General features: G+C 33.1%; 3 protein-coding genes and 1 pseudogene across 7 annotated transcripts; 1 reads left to right on the top strand and 3 right to left on the bottom strand.

The window, feature by feature from the left end:
* Positions 1–4886: 4886 nt before the first annotated feature.
* On the bottom strand, positions 4887–5702 carry LOC113729438 (3-ketoacyl-CoA synthase 7-like). Its single transcript, XM_072077868.1, has one exon. It carries the CDS (start codon positions 5700–5702, stop codon positions 4887–4889), a length of 816 nt encoding a protein of 271 aa, XP_071933969.1.
* A 2422-nt stretch (positions 5703–8124) lies between these two features.
* On the bottom strand, positions 8125–11780 carry LOC113732890 (GDSL esterase/lipase At5g03980). 5 transcript variants are annotated; one of them, XM_027258911.2, is made up of 8 exons: positions 11202–11780; positions 10428–10553; positions 10242–10324; positions 9814–10067; positions 9387–9599; positions 9148–9296; positions 8665–8938; positions 8125–8585 (listed from the first exon to the last, which is right to left on the bottom strand). In XM_027258911.2, exons 2-8 carry the CDS (start codon positions 10473–10475, stop codon positions 8332–8334), a joined length of 1275 nt encoding a protein of 424 aa, XP_027114712.2. In that variant the 5' UTR covers positions 10476–10553; positions 11202–11780; the 3' UTR covers positions 8125–8331. The 5 variants fall into 5 exon arrangements, with proteins under 5 accessions (XP_027114712.2, XP_027114713.2, XP_027114714.2 ...); XM_027258912.2 differs by having other exon boundaries at positions 10428–10539; XM_027258913.2 differs by having other exon boundaries at positions 11207–11780.
* Positions 11781–11929: 149 nt separating this feature from the next.
* LOC113732891 (large ribosomal subunit protein eL22z-like) lies at positions 11930–13733 on the bottom strand. Its single transcript, XM_027258917.2, has 3 exons — positions 13583–13733; positions 13255–13494; positions 11930–12288 (listed from the first exon to the last, which is right to left on the bottom strand). Exons 2-3 carry the CDS (start codon positions 13488–13490, stop codon positions 12144–12146), a joined length of 381 nt encoding a protein of 126 aa, XP_027114718.1. The 5' UTR covers positions 13491–13494; positions 13583–13733; the 3' UTR covers positions 11930–12143.
* A 7697-nt stretch (positions 13734–21430) lies between these two features.
* On the top strand, positions 21431–22818 carry LOC113729437 (ferritin-like catalase Nec2; annotated as a pseudogene).
* Positions 22819–26243: the final 3425 nt, after the last annotated feature.

Below are 26243 nucleotides of genomic sequence, written 5' to 3'. Positions count from 1 at the left end.
CAAGAGAATAAGAAAGTTTAAAAAGGAAAAATTGTTATCGAACTACATAGAGATGAGAGCATCTGCTGGTTATCTTCCCAACTGGAAGAATCAGCCTCTGCATTGCACAGCTAACGGCTAAGGCCTAAGAAAATTGCCCGCGTATAGTACGGAGTCTAAATCATCTTCAATGACTGATAATACACACGTCTCTGCAGGGGAAAAAGAAGCAGAAGAGATCAGATCAGATCAGGAAGATGATGATGAAGTGGGGTGCAGCAGCAACTGCAAGAATGGACTACTTGATTTGGCAGTCACAAGAAAGTAGCACAAGTTAACTCAAACTTGGGTTTTCCCTAAGAAAGTGGGGAACTTGTTTCTTTTTGGCAGACTTGTAGCAACTAGTACTGTTTTTTGTATAGGGTTATTGAAATAAGTAAAGCGTAGGGTGGGGGGGGGGGTGGGGGAGGAGATGACCACTTCTTGTTGTTGTTGTTGGAAATTGGAATTGTGTAAAGGGTAATAATAGCAGTACTTGTCCTCAATCAGAATTCAGAGACCACATAGGTGTGAGCCAAAAGGGGTACCTTAATTTGCAAGCAATGGCTTAAAGGATTTGATAGCCAATTGAGAGACATGAAGTGGAATATGCATTTCTTTTGTCTGTGGGATGCCATTTTGCACACACAATGCAGCACGTTAGTCGATGCATGCTTGTCAATTTTGCCACTCACGATTCATGTTCCTTCACGAATTGCCATCTCACTTTTTTCACATGCCTCCCTTTTACACGATCAGCAGTAGATTTTGCTTTGCCCCTCATCTATTTCTTAGATGGTATTTTCACAGTATCAATTATCAATCATGCATGGGAGAAATGGACTTTGAGCAGATATAGCTGTTAATGCTGCTGTGATTATGTAGGTTACCTGGCAGCTGCAAATGTAGATATGATTTTCTGTAACTTTTTTTTTTTGGGCTTTTCCTATGGATGTAGTAGAAATTCTATGTGTGTTTAATATATTGATAGGGTTCTACAGCGATTTTCAGCAACCTCTCCCTTACACAATTAACCATTTTCCTCCTTAGGTCCAAACTTCTCTCGTTGCCAGAATACATTCACAAATCAGACTATATGAATGTAGAACCTAAGCCAACCTAGAAAGTCAAAATTATCCACTTAGGAGATTTGCAATTACTGGAGAAAACAACAGAAAAGTCTTATGTAAACTAATAGTAGTGTAAATTTTGTCAGAAGTATGATAAACATTTTGTTGAAAAATTTGAGTTTGACGAAATTTATAGAAGATATTATGTGGACATAACTGAAACTTATATAAGAATCAAAATAGGTAGTGATTTACTAAAACATCCAATTCACATTATAGACTTCACTTGTGTAAGTAATTTATACGGTATATTTTCGGCATAACAAAATTGTTGAACACTATCCACCTAGAGAACTATTATTGCTCAGTATAATACTGGAAAAGTTTTATAGTTGATTTAGGATGTTGGCAAACTAAACCAAACCTAGAAGTATTTATTTATTAGTTTTTTTTAGTAGTTGTATGATTTAGAAATTTGTGTTTTATTTGATAATTTCTTATGCAAGTGGTTTCTTTTCCAACAAGTCTGGTAGGTTATAAATAAAGCATTAGTTTAGACTATTTTCTTAAGAGAGTCTAGAAGAATTTGTTAGGTTTTCTATTGTGGTGTGACTTTCTTAATTGTTTGGGATTTTAATAATATTTTGTAAGTTAATTATTTTCTTCTCTCCCACATATATTTTGAATGTTTGTTTTATCCCTTCAATTTTGTAACACTGCACGCATTATTTATTATTATTAGAACCCTAAAATTGGGGTTCTACAATTGGTATCAGAGCCAGACTATGATGTTAGTTTTGGGCGTTTCCGCTGTTAGAGAATAAGGCCAAAAAATTGCTGAAAAGTATTCAGTTAATCGAGGTTGACCACAAAATTGGTCCTGAAGTGTGTAGTTGATGAAGAATTCGAACATAAGATTGGTCCGAAAATTGTTAGATTGCTACAGGTGAAGGCAGAGACCATAGAAGAGTCCTGCCAGATTTATTGATTGCTGCGGATTGTCAGATTGAAAGATTTAATTGGTCAATCAACCAGGGAGGCCAAGAAAACTTGATAGAATGGAGAAAAAAAATTATTCGGGTATATAAATTGTTAAATATTGTAATATTATACAGATCTGATTGATGGTGAAAAATTTTTCATATTGACTCCCATAATGACAAATAGACATAGATATTTTGGTTGGGTTTTGATAGTGAAAAAATATCTCAAACAATGTAATTTGGATGACATTCTTTGTTGGGTTGATGCAAGTGAGATGCATGCCAAAACATGTTTTCAAGAAAAAGGCACGATTATTTTTTCAAGTGATGTGTAAAACAATGGCAGAATGTATTTACAAAACTTTTGTTCGTCATACTAAAATACCTTGGAGATTTTAGAAGGATATTTACTATATTTTTCAGACGATTGAGAAGAATTATGCTCTCAAACCAAAGTCTGGTTGTTGGAAATGGTTTGTGAATTTTGAGAATGATAGATTTGTTGATAATATGGGTGATATTGAAAATTTTGAATCAGTTGATAGTTTTGATTTGCATATTTTGTTTGGAGAAATTGGAAGTGATGAATTTGTTGAAGAAAAAAACTGCAATAATATGGTAAAGGAAGAAAAGAAGTCTGATTTGCTATGTGAAGAAAAAGAAATTATCATTGAAAAAAATCATTGGTTTGGACTCTCCTCAAGATGATGGAAAGATATTTGATTTGATAGATATGGATTTCATTGCAATTCAAAAAAATTTTGCTCCAAAAGAGTTGACTGAAAGTATGAAATTTTTGGATAATTATCCAAATGTGGATATTTTAAATTATTTGGTGATGATAGTTTTGATAAGAGAGCAATCTATGATTTTGTATTTTTGGGCACTTATATTGGTGGTAAATATGGTGATTTTGGTGATGAATGGATTTGCATGAATGAGTACTTTGATCAAGAAAAAATTGCTGAAAAATTATTTGCAAAATACAAAGTGCGCCCGCTGCCACGTGTAAAGATGAAGTTAATAACCAATAACAAGATGAAATTGCATGTCAGCTATACAACGACAGAAATTTGCATAGAAATTGTTGTTCGAGATGGTGTTGGACCTGCCTCAATGGAGAGTTTGGTTTAGGAGAGACAATGTTGGCAAACTAAACCAAGTCTAGAAATATTTATTTATTTATTTATTTATTAGTTTTATTGGAGTTAGGTTTTTGGTAGTTGTATGATTTAGGAATTTGTGTTTTATTTGGTAATTTCTCATGCAAGTGGTTTTTTTTCCAACAAGTCTGGCATTAGTTTAAACTATTTTCTTAAGAGAGTCTAGAAGAATTTGTTAGGTTTTCTATTGTGGTGTGACTTTCTTTATAGTTTGTGATTTCAATAATATTGTGAGTTAATTATTTTCTTTTCTCCCACATATATTTTGAATGTTTGTTTTATCCCTTCAATTTTATAACCCTGCACACATTATTTATTGTTATTAGAACCCTAAAATTGGGGTTCTACGTAGGATTCTACGGAAGTCCAAACATTTTGACACGAGACAGGGCTGTCCTTCTGAGTTATGCATATGAACCTATAAATTATAAGGGTATAGCATATAGGCAAGATTTTTAAGTGACGAGTTTTAGTTTACAAGTGTACTTACTTAAAGAAAAGGGTTAATTACACCTTGCCCTCTTGAAGTCAAAGTATATACACTTTGCTCCTAACCATTAACTTTTTAAGGATCAAAACTGCTAAATATTTTATATGACTAAAGTAGCTATGGGTATTAATCTTTGAGGATATACTAGAAGTGAAACTTAGTCAACAACTATTTTTTCAACTGTTGCTGAGTTCATTTGAGACAATTGGACTACGTAATTTGTCAGAAATGAGAATTAAGGTAGAAGAAGTTCGTTTTAGCAACCAAAAAGATTAGAAAAGCTGCATAGATCTAGTCTTGTTTGGATTGCAATTTTTCCTTTTCGTGGATATATTTTTCAATCATCTTTTTATCTCACATATATCAAATCGTTACAGTAATTTTTCTCCAAAAAATCCAGAAAAATACAATCCAAACAAAGCTATCGATGCTAATCGTATAGTTCCCCATTTTTACAAATCGCACCTCATGGAGTGGTTAGAATTCTGGGAGAGTTACAAGATAAGCAAAAATCTTGTAACCCGAAACACACATATGGAAATGTTTACTTGTTCCTCGTTTTTTACTTTGTGTTTAACAAATTAAATTTCTTTATAATTATACATAAAACAATCATAATGTCTGAATATTATTTACCCTACATATTGAAACCAAACATATTCTATTTTGAAATGTTTTTTTTTTTTTCAAATAGAAGATCATATAATTCTTCGAAAGTTAACATATTCGATGTAACTGCACAAAACGTTGTCTTTTGTTTTATGTTCAAAACTAAAATTTTTTGAGATGAAGCTAGCGCTTTAATTTAGTTCTTCCCTAAACTATATTATTGATAAGGTCATTTACTGTAAAATATTTTATAAAATGTACAACACTAAATTAATACATTTAAGATTGCTACAGACAAATTTGGAAGCATGTAATTATCAAGAATTGCATTTGAAAAGACGATGCTAAGACTACAACCTGATTAACGTTCAATTTTTCCTTCAATAGGGTACATTTCTTAACGTTCATATTCCTTCAATAGAATATGGTTGGGAAAAAAGAAACTGGTAAACATCTTCCTTTCATTGTTTTAGCCAGCTTCATATATTTAGTATATGCAACGATCAGTTGCTGTTTTTCTTTTTTTTTTTTGGTTCTGGCAAACCATGGATACTTAATGGTCGATTACATCTGGTACTTTTACTGGATACAGATCAATCCTGTCTGACCAAGCATTGGCATTGTCTGGTTTGAGCTCTGAAATGCACTTCCAAACTGCACTATTGCACTTGAATCCACTACCAAAAGCCAGCTGCCAAATCTTGTCACCCTTTTTGACTCTCCCCTTGGCCTCTAGACAGCTTAATGAATACCACGTCGATGAAGATGAGATGTTTCCGAACCTGTAAAGAGTCATTTTTGAGGCTTCAGCATCCCTCTCTGTCAATTTTAGTTTGTCCTTAATGGTATCTATTATTGCGCTTCCACCTGCATGTATGCAGAAATGATTGAAAGCCCTCTTGAAATTTGGTACAGATGGACCTCTTTTTCTAGCAGGAGCCCAGATTTTCTTCCATATTATGTCTAGTCCATATCGAACTAGCTCCCAATAAGGCAGCACCAATGCACCTAATGTTAACAAGTTAATCCTCAGGGCATCCCCTGCAACTTGAAGTATAGCCCTTGAAAGGGAGACTCCTATATAGCCTTCATCATCAAGGTCCTGCATCGCATACTCATAAGAACCTGTCCTGGAACTGAGAGTGGTCCTGACAATTTGTTGTAATTCGTATTTCGCTTTTCGTCTGTCTGAATTTCGATTTGATAGTAGAATCCCTGCTCCTCCCATTCGAAGCATAGACTTGACTTTACCCTCGTATACATTGGCACTTACTGATTCCGTGCTGAGAACTAGAGCTGTGGAATTTTTGTGCACTTTGAGCAAGTCCTTCGCTAGGCTGATTGACAAAATCCCTGCACTGCAGCCCATGCCAGAAAGATTGAAGCTCTAAACTTGTTTATGATCATTGCAGCCAAAGAGGGGCAGTGGTTGGTGAGGCTGCAATTCGTAACGAGGAAGTCGATGCTTTTCGGATTGATCTTGTGGATGGTGAAAAGCTGCTGAACTATTGAAAACAGAACCATCTCAACTTCTTCAATTGTGGAATTTAACGAACGATCACAAGGAAGTTTACGAATTCCTGCAGGTAAGTAGGATTCATTACGAATGCCTGATCTTTCAAAAACTTTCCTCTGAAACTCAAATGTTTGTGTACCCATGCAATCCAAGTGTTCTACTAGACCAGAGATTGGAACTCGGTATGCGTCAGGTGCACGGAAACATACAAAGTCAATGAGGTAAACTCTATTTGATTTGCACAACATGTAGATAATAAATAAAATAAGGCAGATTACTGCCAAATATTTGAAATCTGCAAGCATCAATAATATGTAAAATTTGAAGCCTTCCATCTTTGGTTGCTTATCATAGAATTCTCAATGTTTAAAGTATTTATACAAGGAGCTATTGTCAGTTAATTGATTTTGTGCAATGAAGAAACTGTATTTCCTCTCAAAGAGCAGAACTGCGGGATTATTAGAGGCTCATGCACAATAGATGGAGTACCAACCATCCCTTCTTTCCTCTGCAAAAATGGGGAATCCAATGAACTGATTCCAATTTCTTACACCTTTGGTTTGTTTATGGTCATCTGTTAGCACCTACCAGTCAATATTAATTGTGAAATCTTAAATTTCTAATAATCATGTCAAGAAATCCCTGCACACAAGTGGCCTGCTTCTTTGATTAGTCTTAATCAAGCATAAACATATAAAAATGTGGTTTCATCAGCTGCCGTACATTAGTATTCTTGTTGTTTTGAGTCTGGACGATCAGGCACCCCAGGAATGCCAGGCAGAATTGTTAGCTTACCTCTATGGCTACTGCGTAGTCACCACAAACAATTGTTGTGCTGGGGTAATCTGTCTTCAAACTCCTCCATGGCATGTTTTAAGCGCGCATCGCGTGCGATACATGGAGAAGTTGTTTAGATTGTTGCAGACAATGGTTTTCCATCATAAGAGAGAATTATATGAAAGAAACAAGTTTAAGAAGATACAAATCTATATCAGAATCAGAGACATGCATATTGAGAAGTTCCTACTTTGCCACCTTCCATACTTAGTTCAAGAATTTTTCAAAAACAGAAAATAAGCAATGCAGTAAATAACGGATTTCATTACAAAAATAGCAGTAAACAAATGAGGAAAAGAAGAGAGAAAATTCCTTGTCCAGTTGTCCTATCAGGCAGTAGAAGAGATAAGGAAAATTACAACACTTTCCAGGGGATTTTAGTGGTGCTGAGGTCTTCTGACCATGATGGTTGTTATCAACCAAACTTCAATTCCTCAGTTTGCCCTTTTTTGTTTATTTTGGTTTGTTCGATTTTCTATGTTTATGTATGTTTTTCGATTTTGTGAATCGCGGATTGATTTCCATGGATTCCATTTATGGGGCAGAGGTGGTACGGATTGGATTCAGGAATGATGAGAATGCTAGAGCAAAGGTTTTAGGACGGAGACTGGTATTGCCACTCTTCTAAATCTCATTCTTGCCATGGCCATTGTAGCCAATTTTTTCTACCCTTGTCATACACTCAAATCTGACGCACAAAGGGAAAAAAAAAATCCAAGATTCAATAATAAGCAGCGAGCAACCCTTTATTTTAACTTTGGCATTTTTATTTGATCAAATCTGATCATTTCTGTACCCAAAACTTTCAATTCAACCAAATTCAGTCTTTCTGTAACCTATATGACCATGAAAATCATGAAGCTGCAAATTCAAGAAGACTACAAATACTGAAGTCCAAAACATCCACAGGTTGCGCATTAAGCTAAAGTAAATCTCAAATAAGATGCAGAAATTGAACTAAAAAAGAGAGGCTACAGCACTTTGTCAGTGATGGTTTCGGTGGTGGCGGTTGACTCCAGTGTCAGTTACCATGAACTGAACTGCAGTAATCAACTCGTGTCCAGCATTCTATCCTTGAAATTTTTGTTACCCTCTTTATGGAGCATTTTTAAGGGCTGAATCAGGGGAGTGGAAGATGATGATTGATGATGATTTACGATGCAAAAGAATGGTTAGGCAGATGAAATAATTGTACATCCTATTCAATCTTCTTCCAAAACCTCAGCCTACCTGCATTAGTATTTTGTACTCGCGCATGGGAACAAGATTCTCAGCTCCACTGTCGATGTTTCTTGCAGAAAGGCAAAGTCATAGTCCTGAAGTACATACTATGTCCCCAGACGATGAAGATATATTTTTTAGATATTTGTTGACACCCTATTGGCCTCTACGGAAAAAAATATAAAAACCAAGAAGAAATATTATGTGGGAAAAAAAGTAAGGTAAAGTGAATAAAGTAAGCACTGAATTATGTGAAGCAAGTAATAATCAAAATTAATGAGACATGAGATAGTTTAAAGGCCAGATCCTAGCTATTCTTCAAAATGATCAAAACAAGTGTGCCCTCAAGAGGGGACCCCAAAAAGATGGAAAAGAAAAAGGCCCTTATCAGATAATCTAGCAAAACGTTGAAGAATATGAAAAATTAGAATACTGCTTGATTATTCATTCGAGCATCTAGAGCTGAAGAATGACACTTTAACTGAGGTATGATAGAGTCCAGCAAGTATGCTGTCATGTACTTGTATGCTTGTTGCGTGGAATGAACTCCATCCCAGCTTATGTACTTATCAGGTCTTGGACAAGCTTTAACTCCAGGAGTGCCACAGAACTTGCCACTAGAGCAATCATATGGCTCAGTTCCACAACAAGCTTTTTGTAAAGAATTTTCATCAAATCCTACAAGAATTATCCCAGAAACTATTCAGCAATCTTGGCTACTAACATGCTGAAGAAAAGGTTATTGTAACAAACGTACCTAGACTTCGGGCATTGGACAGGAGTGACAAATAGGCATTGTAGTAGTCACCATAGACAATGACAACTTTGGGATAATCTTTCTTCAATTTCTTGATGGATGCTTTTAGAAGCTGATTGTGAATCTCGGCGAAGTTGTTCAAGTCTTTCAGACAATGATGTTCATCATATGCTGCTGTGTCGTTTGTCTGAAAGTAAGCAAGATAAACTGGAATACAACCTATTGGGAAGTTTCCTGGGACAATAATTCGAGTTGCCCCAAAATCAATGACTCTCTGAAACAGAAAAATTTTATTAGGATCAAAACTGTGTTATCAGTGTTTCTTTACCCCAGTGCAAGTGTCTAGAATTCAAGCATTTAACCTGACTTGAACAAGTGAAATAGGTAATCTTTTGAATGTCTAGTTGAAACTGCTACCAGGGGAATTTACGAATTTTGAATGAGTTAAAGGACATACCAAATTAAAAGAGGGAAAAAACTGACCTTGATAGCATTGGTAATACTTTGGACGACTTCTGGGACTAAGGAGGTTAACTCATTCATGCTTCTTCCTTCGAGGAATGGCACATTATAATCGTTACCACCAATCTCTCCAACGAAGAAAAGAGATTTTTCAAGCATCTTACGGCATCCTGGATCAAAAATTAAGAATAGAAACTTAGGATAATCACTTTTAACACGTTAGCTATAAGTTCCTGGCTGGTAAAGATTGTTTTGCAAACCTTCTTTGGTATGGCAAATAGAGGCGAAATGAGAGGACATCCAGTCCAACTGTACACTAAGTGAACTGTTGGATATTGGATTGGTAATATCTTTAGCTTCCAACACCTCTTTTGGTAAAGCAGTACTGCCGGCAACAGCAAAATTTACCCCAGCGGTGAAGTTTCCATCCTCTTTCATGGAGGGTTCGAGGTATGGGAGACCAGATGCCAATGCTGTAAAATAAAATTTGTGATCCTCATCACTAGGTATTATTAGGCATGCAAAACTGATAGATTGAACTTCGAAAACCGACAAAAGAGGAAATTCATGTTGCAAGAATTACATTTTTCATTGATAAAGTAAAAAAACTAAATACGCATAACTGAAAGAAATTATTCAGCTAAGAAAGAAACGGGAATAAAAAAATTAGTTCGAATAACTACATACCGATGTAGTCGATCATAAGAAGGCCATCAGAACATCGACCAGTAGGAAATCCAAAGGTTGTTTCTCCGTAAGGAAGATGGGCGAAAGGATAACCACTGCCGAAGGGACTCTCTCGAACAAGATTTCCTGTATCAGCTATTGAGTCCCCTAGCTGATATATTTTATTGAAATGACATGCTTTCTCCAATGGCCGTACTGTTCCGATATTGTCAGCAGCAATTTTGAAACTATAATTTCCTAGTTTTCTTGAGTTCCTAGTACGAGGATGAAAAAGAAGCTGATACAAATGAACGATATATATATATATATATATATGATCTAAAATCTAAGCTACCGAAACCAATGATTTGCTTATCCATGGGGTTCAATCAAATCAAATTCCCACTTACCATAAAGAGTCTTAGACATATTGTATGAGCAGCACTTACATAAAGATTCCTATCTTCTCTGAAGAAGTGTAAATGAGCAGTATACAACAAATGACACAATAGCTCCAATATGTCTTCTTGCCCTGTTAATAGAAAACATCCCAAAGAAGAGAAAAAAAAAAAAAAAAAAACCAGTAAAGATCTATTTGATCGTATCTGCTTAAAGTTTGAGATTGGTGATCTTACATTTTGTCCATTACCATCAGATGGTGTCCACACATGAGATCTGTCCATCTTTAAGTTCTCACAAGTTATGCTTGCTTACTGAACACTCTCATCAATCTCTCAATTTCACAGTCTGTCAAACAGAATCTGTTGGTCAAACAAGTATTGCAAACAAGTCAGATTACTGATCTTGCAGAGATTATTAAAACCAAAGACTACTAAGCCCTGCCCCGGGGGGTGGAACGCAGGAGAGAGTGTAAGTTAGAGATACCAGATTCGAGACCTCCCGCCTACATTTATACTTGAAAAAAAAGAAGAAGAAGAAGACTACTCAGCCGGCTGGTAAGATGGCGAAGGGGACTAATAGTATTTCAATTTTTTCAGCCATTGTAGTGATTTCTGTTGAGTTTAGTAGATGAGTTCCAAAAATAAGACATCTAAATACAGCAAACGAGCCGTTAACAAAACCCAGAAGTCTCTCTAGACGTTAATAACCAGAAATGTAAAACATTTCCTCTTTCCAAGCTTAGTTCCTACTTCCAAAAGCATTTGATAAACACAATTGGTCATCAGATTTACACAACTAGGGGTGAAAACGTTTAACGAAATTCACTTTTTTACCACTTATAATAGCCATCAAACAATCACAAGGATTGCAAATAAATCACCAAGGAAATCGAGGAGGGTAAAATGCAGGTAGACTAAGAAACAAAAGCCCAAAACATCCACAGGCTGCACATGAATTCTTAAACATTTCAAATCAGAAACACGAATTATGCTTAAAGGAAAGCCTACACCACTTTCTGACGAACTGCAGTACTCAACTCTTCTCCAATGTCTTGTTCTTCTTCTTGAAATTTTGGCTACCCTTTCTTGGAGTCTTTAACGGAGAATAGAAGTAGTCTAAAATAAAAGGTATGATCGTGTTAACAAAAAATGGAAAGGAAGATGACAATGTTGAAGAGTCAACGATGCACGCAGATTATTGGTGTGGATCCGATGATGACATTATTGGTGCGGGTCCGATGATGATTATGTGAGGTTGAACAGTATAAAAAAGCTACCACCAACCAACAAAAGGTTAATCTTACATTTCTCCATTGAGGTATGACATACTTGCATGAACTCATAGACTAGTCCCGTCTTTTTATTGTTAGGAAAATGTGATGGTCTTGTGAATATCGGGAATTAATATCATGTGTTTTTCCTTGTGAGAAAAAAAATATTCCCCTCCGCCAATTTTACATCTTTCAACACCATTAGCAGGAAAAAAGACAAAAGCATACCAATCTTCTCCGCATCAGCAAAGGTGTACACAAAAGCAGTTCATGAACTTTACCCACATAATAACTTTACATACTCCTACTAGCTTGGTATTGTGTCCGGTGCAACATTTGTCACAGTACTAGTTATCCATGACAGTCACTCCATCAGCAAATGCTGTTTTACTGAACAAGTCCAGAATCAAGCCAGTGATCTAGACATCAGTAATGTTATCAACATAAGTGCATACGAGTGTGAGCTTTGCAAAAACCAATTTCAGTACAGTTTCTAATCTGATATGATTGTGTCTCTCATTCAGGTTTCCCAAAGGGGAAAGAACAAAATTTGCAGGATTTCAAATTTCACATACGTAACTCGAAAATATTGTCACTGAAAGAAACAATAGCCAGAGTAAAGCTACAGACTACGCAAATTGACAAGGCTGACTCTTGGATAAATGATCTATCCTCCTAATCAATCTTCTTCCTCAGCTTCATTTTCAGCAATGTTGAAGTATCTCAACTCATACACACTCCGATCCTTGTTGGAAGCAATCACTCGGAGCCAATCACGCACATTGTTCTTCTTTAGGTACTTCTTTGTCAAGTACTTCAAATACCTGAGCCACAGAAACAAACGACCAACCTATAAGTAAAGCTTAACTTTAGAGCACAAAATTTTGATGAAAGGATCCTCTAGCTGAGGAAACTGTCTACAAGAAACGGCACATGAAAACCATCAGTTTAGAGAAGTCCCAAGGGCCAATCAGAAAACAAATTGTCTCAAGAAATAATAGTACAGAACCACAGATTCCCACAGCTTTCTCTTCCTGAGCCGAAAAAAAAAAAAAAAGACTCGTACATCCAGCACCTCTCTCCACTTCCGAGTGATACCATATATAAGAGTCACGAAACAAGCACCATTGTCATCCAGTTTCACATTAAGTAAACTGGAGAAGAATTTTTAATCACAGAAGACTATTCAGTCATCAAGAAAACTTTGAACATGTTAGGTGGATTTTTTGTATTTTCATTTTTCCGTGAAATTAGAAACATTGGGGGGGGGGGGGGTGTGTGTGTGTGTGTGTTGCGGTGGAGATTTTTGCAGGGTGTAGAAATGGTCTCATTATCATACCAATCCGTCCCTCCTAAGAAACTTTCTACGACAACCACAAAAGTTTAATCCAGTATTGTCAAAATCCAATATTAATACCAGACCTGCTCAACTAAAAATATAAAAGATCAACTAAAATAAAATAATCAAATGATTAGGTCCCATAGGCTCAGACCTGCTCAAATCAACTGAAATATTAAAATGCTGGTCTCTCAAGGACACATCCAAAACTAAAATAGCAAGAATAGATCAGGCTCATCCAGAGCACAAAGCAGATAAAACCAAAATGTCCATCCAGAATAAGAAGCAAATACTAACTTAAAATTCGAATCAAATGAGTGGCAACGGCGACTTCAAAGAATCAGTAGCAGATATCAAAATGGCATACAAATAGAAGCCAGACCCATTATAAGATTCAATAGAAAGAAAAAAGGGAGAATTTCATCAAAGAAAAATAAGCGAAAAAATTTACCTCTTGGAGAAGCTGGACTCAGTGGTGACTGTAATCTTAGTCTTATCACGAGCAACGGTGACGGAATCTCCAAGAGCGCCGGCCTTCCCGCCGACCTTGATACGCTCTTGAAGGTACTTTTCCAGTGAGGAAATGTCCATGATCTTATCCTCCACCGGCTTCGAACAATCAATCACGAACGTCGATCCTTTCTTCTTCCCTCCCTTGAGGGCGGCACCACCGCTTCCTTTACTCATTTTCCTTTATCCCACAAACACAAAATGGTGAAAAATTATTAATCAGAAAGATGAACATAAAAGTAGATTAATGGAGTTTTTGGGGCAATTACCTGATTTGGTATTCTGTAACGGAGGAGAAAAGCAGAAGGAGACGCAGCGGCGAAGGAGACAGGGAAATAGACTAGGGTTTTCGATGGAGGGTTTATATAGGGTATACCTGGCAATCGGCGGATTGGACGGGTTTTGAGTGGATTAATATTGGATTTTCACTTAAATAGATTATATGCAGCCCGCCTAATTTTAGATTGGATTGAATCATATTGAATTATCTCAAACACATGACTCAAATATGACTCAACATATTAATTAATATATTTTAATATAAAAACTTTTTCACATGCATTTTAACATACAAAAATGATTTTTTCACACATATAAACATATTTTCACATACATAAATGTATTTTCACACACATTCACTTCTTAAATTCCTTGAAAACACATCATAAATAGAATAATATTTTATATTGTTTATATTGTGAATTTTAGATAATAAATTGTACATTTAAATAGATTAGCTAAAAAAATTGTTTACTTTATACTTTTTAATACTACTAATTGATTGAAACTTATTAAATGACTAGAGACATTACTGAATTTTGGTTTTTGGACTCAGTAATTAAGAGGGAAAATTAATTGTCTTGCTGATTCCAAACTTCTCATGAAGTTGAAGATTGGAGGTATTTGCTTCAGACGAAATGAAATCGTTAAACTAGCCATGCCCAAGTTGCCATAATTAATCAAAACAAAATAGAATCTGCAAGTCAACTATATTGATTCAAAGTTAATATCATGATCTATATACATATAATATATATTAGAAGGTATTTTTTTATAGATATAGTTAGATAATTCATCACCTGATTAATTAGAATCATCTAGGATCATACTTGATGCTATGGTCATATTAATCTTGCAGAATTACCACTTTTTAGAATTACCACAGCTCTGATATAAAACAGAAAATATTTATATGCTTGTAAAACTGGTATTGGTCCCCAAAAAATTGTTAAGGAAAATCCCAAACTTTTTAAGAAATAAATAAGAGGAGAATTCATGAACTATTCTGACATTTTTACCACATCGGGATCGCATTATTTTGAAGAGTAAATCTTTCTTACACTGACGGTGTATACACTATCATCGTTGGATTCATGACATGTGTGCAAAAGTTGAATTTCAAATTCAAATTTTGCATAGTTGTCAATCATCTAACGCTGATAGTGTATACATTGTCAGTGTAGGAAAGATTAATCTTATTTTGAATTATTGAAAAATTAGGCTGATACAAAGTAAGCTTTTGTTTGTTAATTTGAAGAATCCGAAATTATATAATGCTAAAAGGTTAAAAAAGAAATTTGTACAATATTATACGTACACGAAATATTAACAAACAAAAGCAAGTAGCAACTTGAGAACAATAAAAAAAAAAGGGGGGAGGAAAACAACATACTCTTAAATGGCATAATAAATTATTATAAAAGTTGAGCAAGTTTAACTGCTGTTATAAAAGTAAAATAAACATGACCTTTTATTTCAAGTTTCTGTTTTCTTTTAAATAAAAATTTAAAAAATTGATTAATATATATATATATGAGAATTTTGAATACAAACTAATGAATGAATTATTAACGCATGTCCAAATGCAAATAGTTGGACATATGTATACTGAATCTTGTATTTATTATTTTGAATTATTTTTAAACAAGTTGGGTATTAGGTACCCAAATAAAAAATCCAACCCGTCCAGGGAATAAATTGGGTTGTTCTTACCCAACCCAACAAAATCTATAATCCAATTGACCTAACCCATCATTTAAAATTAATGGGCGGATTGGGCGAGTTGTTGAATTTTGGGTTTTTTTGCCAACTCTAATATAGGGCCTTGGGTGGATTATTGATTGGGCCGATTAAACCAAAAAAAGGGCTAATTTCACATACCTCCCTGAGGTTTTTAACAATTGCAAAAACTCTCCTTAATTTCTAAAAATTACACCTACCTCCTATTTTTTTACTATTTAAGTAACATTTTAGACCCAAAAGGCTATACTTTTTGAAAAAATTCCTATAATGCCCTTGAGTTATAATTTACAACAAAAATGTAAAGGAAAAAAATGGTTTACAGTCTCTATTTCATTTATATTTATTTCCTACCACTATTACCTAATTATCAACATCCAAATCACTACTAAATAAACACTTATCCTTATTCTAATGTTCCTCGTTTACCTAAAAATTTTTTATGCAGACCATTGTATCAACTATAAATGCTATATCATCTAGCCAAAAAATTTACCTACAATTTCATGACAATATCAGATTTTACTTAATATACTACAATATTCATCAATATTCCTAAATTTCAATTCCATGGCTGTCACCTTTTTAATACAAAATAATCTAAACCATCACTATTAATATCAATATCCAATATATTCCATTGGCACAGAGTTCAAAATCAATCAAATTCTCTCTATAGGAATAATATCAATAATTGTAAACAAAAAATAGAAACACAATACAAATATAAATATATACCAAGAATACTTTTTTCATGATAACCATAACAGTATAACCTATATTTAGTTCCTATTCCACTTCTTATCCTTAATTTTTATTTTTTTATCACTGTCACTACAATTTGTTAATGAAATTAACACTCAATTTAATTTGATAATGAAAAACTCCATTTAATTTGATAATGAAATTAACACTCAATTTGTCATTTGACAATTTCAATTTGTAAATACCTATCAAAAATTGGAAACAAAAATGGGCGCAAGGAAACTGTTTACTAATAATGGAAAATCGAGGATTGGGAATATATACCAAGATATATAAGTATTGGTGATTTAATGTGTATGGTGATTTTATTAGTAGCAATTGCCAACAGTATACATTTGGTTGATAATAATAAATAAATGAATTTGAAAGAAAAATAGATACATGAGAAAAAGAATAGTTAGTTAAATAGAAAATACTGTGTTTTGAATTATTGATTAATAATAGATGAGAGAGTTTTAATATTTGATAAAGTTTTTCAACAAGTTGACAATTAATAAAGGGCATTATTGTATTATTATCACAATAAGGGAGGTCTCTGTCATTATGTGAACCTCAAGGGAGCCAAGTGAAATTGTCGAAAACTTCAGGGGAGGTTTCTAAAATTATCCCAAAAAAAAAAACATGAATGGAGGTGTTTTTGTTTTACTGGGCTTTGAGTCTCATCGAAAAAATAGCACTAGACGAAGCATTGTCAACTCGAAGAGAGAAGCAGAAGAAGACGTAGCGACGAAGAAGAAAGGGAAATGGAGTAGGGTTTTTGACGGAGAGTTTATATAGGGCTTTGTGTGGATTATTGATTGGGCCGCTTTTCATGTGGGATTAAAAAAAGGGTTAATTTCACATATCTCCCCTAAGGTTTTTAACAATTGAGGAAAACTCCCCTCAGTTTCTAAAAATTACACCTACCTCCCCTATTTTCCCTATTTAAGTAACATTCTAGACCCACAAGACTATACTTTTTTCTAAAATTCCTATAATGCTCTTGAGTTATAATTCACAACAAAAATGTAAAGAAAAAAATGATTTACAGTCTCTATTTCATTTATATTTATTTCCTACCACTATTACCTACTTATCAACATTCAAATCACCACTAACTAAACACTTATCTTTGTTCTAATGTTTCTATTTTACCTAAAAATTTCTGATGCAGACCATTGTATCAACTTTAAATGCTACATCATATACCCAAAAATTCACCTACAATTTCATAACAATATCAGATTTTACTTAATATACTACAATATTCATCAATATCCCTAAATTTCAATTACATGGCTGCCACCTTTTTAATACAAAATAATCTAAATCATCACTACTAATATCAATATCCAATATATTCTATTGGTACAGAATTCAAAATCAATCAAATTCTCTCTAAAGGAATAATATCAATAATTGTAAATAAAAAATAGAAACACAATGCAGTTATAAATATCTATCAAGAACATTTTTTTTATGATAACCATAACAGTATAACCTATTTTCAGTTCCTATTCCATTTCTTATCCTTAATTTTTATTTTTTTTATCACTGTTACTATCTTCATCTCCATCTAATTTGACAATGAAATTAACACTCAATTTGTCATTTGATAATTTCAATTTGCTAATACCTATCAAAAATTGGAAACAAAAATGGGTGCAAGGAAACTATTTACCAATAATGGAAAATCGAGGATTGGGAAAGATATATAAGCATTGGTGGTTTAATGTGCATGGTGATTTTATTAGTAGCGATAGTACACATTTAGTTGATAATAATAAATAAATGAGTTTGAAAGAAAAATAGCTATATGAGAAAGAGAATAGGTAGTTAAATATAAAAGACTGTGGTTTGAATTATTGGTTAATAGTAGATAAGAGAGTTTTAATATTTGATAGAGTTTTCAATGAGTTGACAATTAATAAAGGGCATTATTGTCTTTTTATCATAACAAGGAAGGTCTCTATAATTATGTAAACCTTAAGGGAGTCGAATAAAATTATCGAAAACCTTAGGGGAGGTTTTTGAAATTATCCCAAAAAAAAAACATTAATAGAGGTGTTTTGTATTAGTGGGCTTTGAGGTCCAATTCTTAGTTGAAGGCCTTTTGAGTGTCATTGTAAAAATAGCACCAGACGAAGCATAGTGTAACTTCTTACCAATTTTGGGCTTGTTCTCAATTTAATTATTTTAAATGATTATATATTTTAATTTTGGATAATAAGTTTTTGTTGTTTTTACTTTCTAATTATGGACTTTTTTAATAATCAAAAAAATTAAAATCTATAATCAGCTGAAGAGTAACTTTTGTTGATTCTAATTATTTTCTACAATCAATTTTTGTAATTAAATTTTGTAAAATTTAAAGCAAATGAAAACAAGGTCTTAAATACTCGACTTACTTTTAGACCGAGATAAATTGAGGAAATTATTACATCAACTAACTAATTCTGTTGAATTAAATTTTATCTTTCCTATATTTTCAAAATTGAATAGAAAAGCAAGAACACAAATTTCAAAAAAAAAATCAAGCCAATATTTTGATTAATGTTTGTTTTATGGTTGACCTAGCATTGTTGGTTCTCTGTTTTTCGTATTCTTTTTTATTTTTATATAACAATTCAAAATTACGATCAATTCAATCCACATTATAAAGAGAGAAATAATTAACATGGTCTGACCTAGGTACTAGAGTCGTAATTCGAATGGATTTGAACCCTTGATTTTGGCAGCCGGCCATTGGATAGTTGGGTTAATCAGATAGTTAGTATTGATAACTAGCTTTAATGAGCACCTTTTCAAGTTTCTTATTTCCTCTAGGTAAATATTATTATATCAGATTAATATGTTTGATGTTACCTCAAAAGTCAAAAAAATTATTGAGGAAAATGTCCAATGGAAAAGAAACAAAAAAAAAAAGAGTTGAGAAAGGTTCCATAACCATGTATAGTTATTCAAGTATATATATAAAAAAAAGGTACAAAATAAAAAAAAACTCCTGTGGTAAACCTAATATACAGAAAAACTCCCCATGGTTTCAAAATATACAACACAACCCCTCATATTTTGAAGTAAATTGTAAAGATGACGGAATCCGTTAAACTTAACGGAAATGGACGAAATGACCAAAATGGCCTGATATAATTAAGCAAAAGACAGTTCAAAAAAATTATTTATTTTATTCTCTAAATATAGGACTGTCAATGGGGTTGGGCCAACCCGAGCTCGGCTCGTTCGGCAGGACAAAAAACCCGATGAGCCCAACATTTTAGTGAGCCGGTCTGACTTTGAGCCTAAAAATTAAACCCGAATTAAATATGAGCCGAGCTTGGGTCCTATTAGGCTCAAACCCGATATAGGTCCGGCCATTTAATTATCTATATATATAATATTTATATTTTGATATTATGTATAATTATATATCCAAATATATTATTATTAAATACTAAATATATATATATATTACAAAATATAAAAATACATCTAAAGACTCTTCCATGAGCTTTCTTGAGAGCCAATTATTAGTGATGTATAATTGAATCTCTAATTTTTCTTATTGGTTGAATGAATAAATTTTTGTGTTGGTATAATATTGGTTGATTTCTTTTTGATCTACAAACACAAATCATCAAGCATGTTTGGATTCAAATCACAAGATTATAAAAAAAATTTCAACTTTTAAAGATGTATTGGCTTATGATCGCATGTTTTATTACTATTTTTCATGCATTTTGAACGAAATATAAATATTGTTGAAAAAGTTTTGGTTTATATACTTTTTAAGAACTATTATTTGTTCATGTTTAGTTTTAATATTACAGTCTTGTAAATGTTAAGTTAGTTTTAAAACTTAATAGTTATAGTAATTATATTAAGAAAATTAAGGAGTAATAAGTGAACTTGGGTTAAACTCGATTAAGGCTCATAACCCGAATATTATGTGAGATGAGTATGAGATTCATATTTATGAACCCGAAACTCATAGCCCGAAACCTGAAAATGTTCCAAATTAAATGAGTTGAGCTTGACCTTATGAAAGCCCGGCTCATTAGGCCCGATTGACAGGCTTATCTAAATAGAGAGAATTGAGGGTTAAGGGATAGAATAGGTATATTTGATAAAAATTAGGTATAATTTTTTTTTTAAAATTCCAATAAGTCATTTGACTCATTTCCGTTAAGTTTAACGGATTCCGTCACCTTTACAATTTAGTTCAAAGTATGAGGTGTTGTATTGTATATTTTGAAACCATAGGAATTTTTTTTTGTGTATTAGACTTACCACAGGAGGCTTTTTTGTTTTTTACCAAAAAAAAAAAAAAAAAAACAACCTGGCAAAAGATATCAAGAAGACCTGCATTTGGTTTAAATATTGAGACATTTTTACCCCCCGTAAAATTATCTTAATTGTAGACAAAAATCAGGTACGTGAAAATACGAGATTATGTAACTAGTTATTTTTACCAATGAATTTGGGCCTATGAACTTGGACGAAATTCCATCTAAAAAGCTTTCCCCTCAACCCAAAAGTATTTAATATTCAACTGTACGAGAGGGTTGTAAGTAGAAAGTTTTCAATTTAAAATTTTTCACTTAAATTAAAAAAAAGATTTAAAACTTTCCATTTACATAAAAAAAAAAGGATAGTATGATACAAATGAAGGAAAAATTCAAAAAAATTTCTCAAACAATCTGAAACGGATAAGCAAGTATGTTTGGTTAGCAAGATTTGCAAAAAAAAAAAAAAAATCAAAATTTTTTCTACTTATATCATAAACATAATTTTCAATCACATTTTTATCTCGCATATATCACATCATACAAAGTGCTACAATAATTATTTCCAATAAATATATCAAATAACCTCCTATCCAAACACACTATCAATAAACTACTTCTAAACAACTCCTTGAATGTAAAGTTATGAATTTGAAAAAACAAAAAAAAAAGCAACGTAAGAGTAATTTTGCATAAATAGCATAATATGTTAATCCAAAGAAATTATGGTACATGTAGTTACATACTACAAAAATTTGTAACTGCCCTCGCTTTGCACTTATATTTTCGACAAAGGTGAATTGGTAAAAAGAATATGTTACTTTAGTAACTGCATTCACTTCAAACTTCAAAAATGATTTTCTTCCAAAAAAAAAAGGTTTTCTAGGGGATAAAAGAATGGTGGAATAATTGATGTTTTTTTTTTATTAATTTCTCAAATGGAAATTTACATGATTCATATTATTTCTGCACGATGATCCATGCTATATACAGAAAAAATGCTCTACTCCTACTTGTATAAAGTCCAAGAAGTTGCAAGTTTTATGAGCAGAATTGTCTTCACTTACATCAATGGCTCTCCATTCATCATTTCTCTTTTACACTTTCTTGTTCTTAACGTTGGTGTCTAGCCATTTTGATATTTCATTCTCCTCTCGAGTTGAGCAGCTTCAAGTTTCCAGAAGTGACATTGAGTCGTTGCAATTCGCACAGAATCTGGAATTCTTGCAAGAAGAATGGTTCTTGTGGGGTGCCTTGGGACATGGACTTGATGGATTCAGGGTTTATAGATTTTTGTTTGATGTGATTTCTTGTTGGTTGGATCATTGACACACTGAGTGGGTTTCGTAATATTCAAGAGAAGGAAATAGCCAAATAGGTTTCAGAGTAGGATTGGGTTAATGAAATCGCATGGTTTGTTACATGTGTCAAATTTTTAGGATGAGACCCAACAATAGGCTCCTTAAGGGGGTTGAGGATCAGATGCGCTGCTCCTATTGGTGTCCTAAAAGCAAATTTGGACAAGCTCACACAAAGTATTGCAACCGTTTGGTTATCAGGGAGTTGGTCATCTAAGGTTGATAATTTACTACATATTCAAAATTAAGTTCTCTTTCCTTTTTTTAAGACCTTAAAAAAGTTCATTAACCTGGATTTCTTTCTTCATTACCTAACTGTTTTTTTGCGCTTATAATTGCGTAGAGCTCTTCAAGACGCTGTAGGTTTTGATCCCAAGACCTCAGATTGATCTAAGTGCTGAACTCTTCTCAAAGATCATTGATGCAGCATTTGGATCCTCCATTCTCGATCCTCCATTCAACCCTTACGAGAACAGCCTGAGTTTCTTTATGGCCACTTATGCAGTTCCATACATTGAACTGACAGGATATGTTGGCATAAACCCTCTCCTCAAGACTTACCGTAGTAAGCGCGCAAGTCTATAAACTTGTTAGCACAAAAAATCACGCAGCAGAAGGACATCTAACACAAAAGTATCAGGTTATGAACCAATCGCGCGCGTCAATTAATTTCCAATATTGAAGTGAGCTCGAGGTCAATTTATTAATGCTTGATTTACAGGTTTCAGCAGGATTATTGGGTGTTGAAGCAGGCCAAGATGCCCGTTATCAGGCTATATCTCTACCAACGGGCAGATCAAGTGGTGGAACTATACCAACACAAGGTAGCTGATTTTACAACTCGCATTTCCAATGTCAAAAACCTCTTGGCTAAGGGTGGCAACAAGGATGAAGGCATCCATGTCCACCCAAATCTCGGCGCAGAAAATCAGACCTCAAGCAATGTCCTATCTGCGAATTATTACTCCACCTCATACAAACGCTCTCCAGCAGAGACATTAAGGATTGTTTATGTTACCGGTAATGAGGGATCCCCTGGTGGATTTCCTGCCCAAGGGAGCTAATGGAAGGATAGCTCAAGCACTTCTCAAGAATAAATGAGAGGTGTAAACCTATGGCCTTTGATTAAGCACTTTTGATGTTTCGAGGTGTTTGATGCTCTAGATCAGAAGAACTTGAACAATTTAGCTGGAGAAATTATCAAGAATTCTTTAGAGGAAGCTATTTATGTGAATATCTATGTCATTAGTAGGTCGCATATTAAATAATACTACATTGGTTTTCAAGAAGTGGTAGGCTTTTACGATAATGGAAATGCTTAAAAAGAACTCCTCTGATAAAAGTATTGTCTGATAAGACAATTTGCAAGCATAGATTTTAGCACGAACAAAAGTTTGTAGGCTTCAAAATTTTAATCACGAATAAAAAAGGGAAAGCAGGAAATCCTATTGGGCCTTCAAACCAAATTATAAAAGAGTACTAATATGCACTGTTTTGCTCTTAATTTTTCTATAGTGGGAGGACTCGGAAAAAAAAAAAGAAGAAAGAAGATGATTGAGGATAGCAGAGTGGGAGACAATAAAAATCCGCTCATCTAAACCTGGATCTAAAACCAGAAACAAAGAATTGGAACTTATTTGATCCTCCAAAACTATATCCAGTTGGCTTTTAAGGGCAAAAGAAATAATGAAAAAGCTTAATTGCATCGTTGGTTGTAAACTTGCAGCAATGTGGCAAGATTTGAGGCATAATCAAGCGAACCACCAGTGGAGGAAGCTGCAGCACTCAGAACGGGAATGATGATGGCCCGAGAAGCGCAATGGAAGGAAGTGGAATTCCAATCAGATTGCAAAGCAATAGCGGACATGATCATGGAGGAAAATGTTAAGGAATCCAGAACTGCTGTTATTCTAGACGAAATTGATAAGATGAGAGGCTTGTTTGACCAATGTACTTTTTCTTTTGTTAATAGAATAGGTAACATATATGCTCAGAATCTAGCAAAATTTGCTGTTAGATTTGTTAAAAATCTTAAATGAGAAGGAAACTTTCTCATGTGGCTCCAAAGGACGCAAACGATTCAAGTCAAGTCAAGTTTCAGCCTAATCGAGCGGAACCTCAATATAATTTTACGAAGCGAGTTCGACGAAATCAAAATGTCAAGCTCAAGTTTGAGCTTAAAAAAAATAAAAATAAAAATAATTTTATTTTAAAAAAATAAATAAATAAAATAATTTTTTTAATAAATAATAAAATATTAAGGATATATGTGTAATTTTACTATTAAAATAAAAAATTATATATATAAATAAAATCGAGCTTGCAGCTCGCAAGCTAACGAATTTAATATTTTTGAACTCGAGTTCGACTTGGTCAGCTCGATATTGACTGAACTTGAGTCGAGCTCGAATTCGAGCCGCTCGCGATCGATTCGATTCGTTTGCAGTCTCAGACTCCATGAGAGAACACAGAAAGATCACTCGGATAGTAGCCCTTTTGTAACAGACCTTATGGTATCAAGTTAGAAATGAAATTATACAATGCTTTTGACCAAAAATAAAAAGGGATAATTTCAGAAACCTCCCCTGAGGTTTCTGACATTTACACTTACCTCCCCTGTGGTTTGAACAATTACACTGACCTCCCCTGAGGTTACTAATCCTTTACAAATTCAGTCCAAATGATTAAAATATTATTTTAGAGAGTGAAATTAGAATTTTGTACCTGATTTGTCCTTTGTACCACATGTCCAATGAATGGCAAAGTATTACAAATTAATTAACAATTAATAAACTTTAACGAGCGTAGTTTATAGACAAATACGTATTGCCTATTTAAAGTACCAGCTCTTTACATGTATTTTACTTTCAAACATTTACTTTATCACAAATATTTATTCTCAAATACAGATTTGTATTTACTCTCAAATATTTAATTTTTGTTAAATACAAAACCTACCAGTTTTTCTTCCGTAGAAATATTAATATAACATTTTTTCAATTTTAGTTACAAATATTTATGTATTTAACATAAATTAAATGATTCAGAATAAAATACTCATAAAGAGCTAATACTTTACTCATGTAATGGATGAAAGCCATAAAAAATTAACATTTTATAGGCCATTTCTTTTTTTTTTTTTTAAATTTTAATTTATATTAAATAGATAACCTATCGATTTTCTTTTTGCAAGAATATTATTGTAACACCTTTTAATTTTTAATTACAAATTTTTATATATTTATTATAAATTAAATATTTAAAAATAAAATACCTGTAAAGAGACGGTACTTTAAATAAGTTATGCGTATTTGCCTATAAACTACACTCCTTACTTAAATCAATAAACTACACTCCTTAACTTAAATCAATAAACTGTACTCCTTACTTTAAATAGTGTAGTTTATAGGCAAATACGCATATTCTATTTAAAGTATCGGCTCTTTACAGATATTTTATTTTCAAATATTTAATTTATGATAAATATATTAACATTTGTAATTAAAAATTAAAAAGTGTTACAGTAATATTCTTGCAAAAAAAATCAGTGGGTTATCTATTTAATATAAATTAAATATTTTTTAAAAAGTAAATGGCCTCATAAAATATTAATTTTTTATGACTTTCATCCATTACATGAGTAAAGTATTGGCTCTTTATTGATATTTTATCCTGAATCATTTAATTTATGTTAAATACATAAATATTTATAACTAAAATTGAAAAAGTGTTATATTAATATTTATACGGAAGAAAAACTGGTAGGTTTTGTGTTTAACAAAAATTAAATATTTGAGAGTAAATACAAATCTGTATTTGAGAATAAATATTTGTAATAAAGTAAATATTTGAAAGTAAAATACCCGTAAAGAGTTGATACTTTAAATATGTAATACGTATTTGCATATAAACTACGCTTCTTAAAGTTTATTAATTGTTAATTAATTTGTAACACTTTATCATTCATTGGACATGTAACACAAAGCACAAATCAGGTACAAAATTCTAATTTCACTCTCTAAAATAATATTTTAATTATTTGGACTGAATTTGTAAAGGATTAGTAACCTCAGGGGAGGTCAGTGTAATTGTTTAAACCACAGGGGAGGTAAGTGTAAATGTCAGAAACCTCAGGGGAGGTTTCTGAAATTATCCCAAATAAAAAATAAAAAGGCTATTGTAAGGAGTCATGATCTATAACAACTAAGGAATATTAAAGTTGCAACATTTTGACCTCTGCGTAATTGAAGAATACAAGTCATCGCTTGTTTTAGAATGAATGCAAGAATCAAACAATCCCAATTAAGGCTAGTTTTGCACTCAGAATCCAATCAAATAGGTTTAGAGAGAGCCAATCAGCAAGAAACGCAGTTCAACTGCAATTAGATTCTAATGGAAAGAACAATCACGTCATTAGTTAATCTATTCATGCCTGTATTACCACAAGAGCTTGCTAGCAATAAATCTACGTCCGAATGCGACACAATATTCTAGATAATCAGAAAGATATTTGATGGTAGCTAAAC

Source organism: Coffea arabica, chromosome 2e, assembly GCF_036785885.1.
Source record: "Coffea arabica cultivar ET-39 chromosome 2e, Coffea Arabica ET-39 HiFi, whole genome shotgun sequence".
Taxonomy (NCBI): Eukaryota; Viridiplantae; Streptophyta; class Magnoliopsida; order Gentianales; family Rubiaceae; genus Coffea; species Coffea arabica.
The sequence above is the reverse complement of the archived record's forward strand: the minus strand, read 5'-3'. Positions and strand labels throughout refer to the sequence as shown.

Bases quoted from the DNA above. Each gene is read 5' to 3' on its own strand.
- LOC113729438 (XM_072077868.1), bottom strand. From the start codon at position 5,702: ATGGGCTGCAGTGCAGGGATTTTGTCAATCAGCCTAGCGAAGGACTTG.
- LOC113732890 (XM_027258911.2), bottom strand. From the start codon at position 10,475: ATGGACAGATCTCATGTGTGGACACCATCTGATGGTAATGGACAAAAT. The intron at 9,600-9,813 runs GTATGTAGTTAT...TTTATTTTACAG, and splicing joins TCTTATGATCGACTACATCG to CATTGGCATCTGGTCTCCCA. The intron at 8,586-8,664 runs GTACGTTTGTTA...TAATTCTTGTAG, and splicing joins GTCCAATGCCCGAAGTCTAG to GATTTGATGAAAATTCTTTA.
- LOC113732891 (XM_027258917.2), bottom strand. From the start codon at position 13,490: ATGAGTAAAGGAAGCGGTGGTGCCGCCCTCAAGGGAGGGAAGAAGAAA. The intron at 12,289-13,254 runs GTAAATTTTTTC...TCTGTGGCTCAG, and splicing joins GAGTCCAGCTTCTCCAAGAG to GTATTTGAAGTACTTGACAA.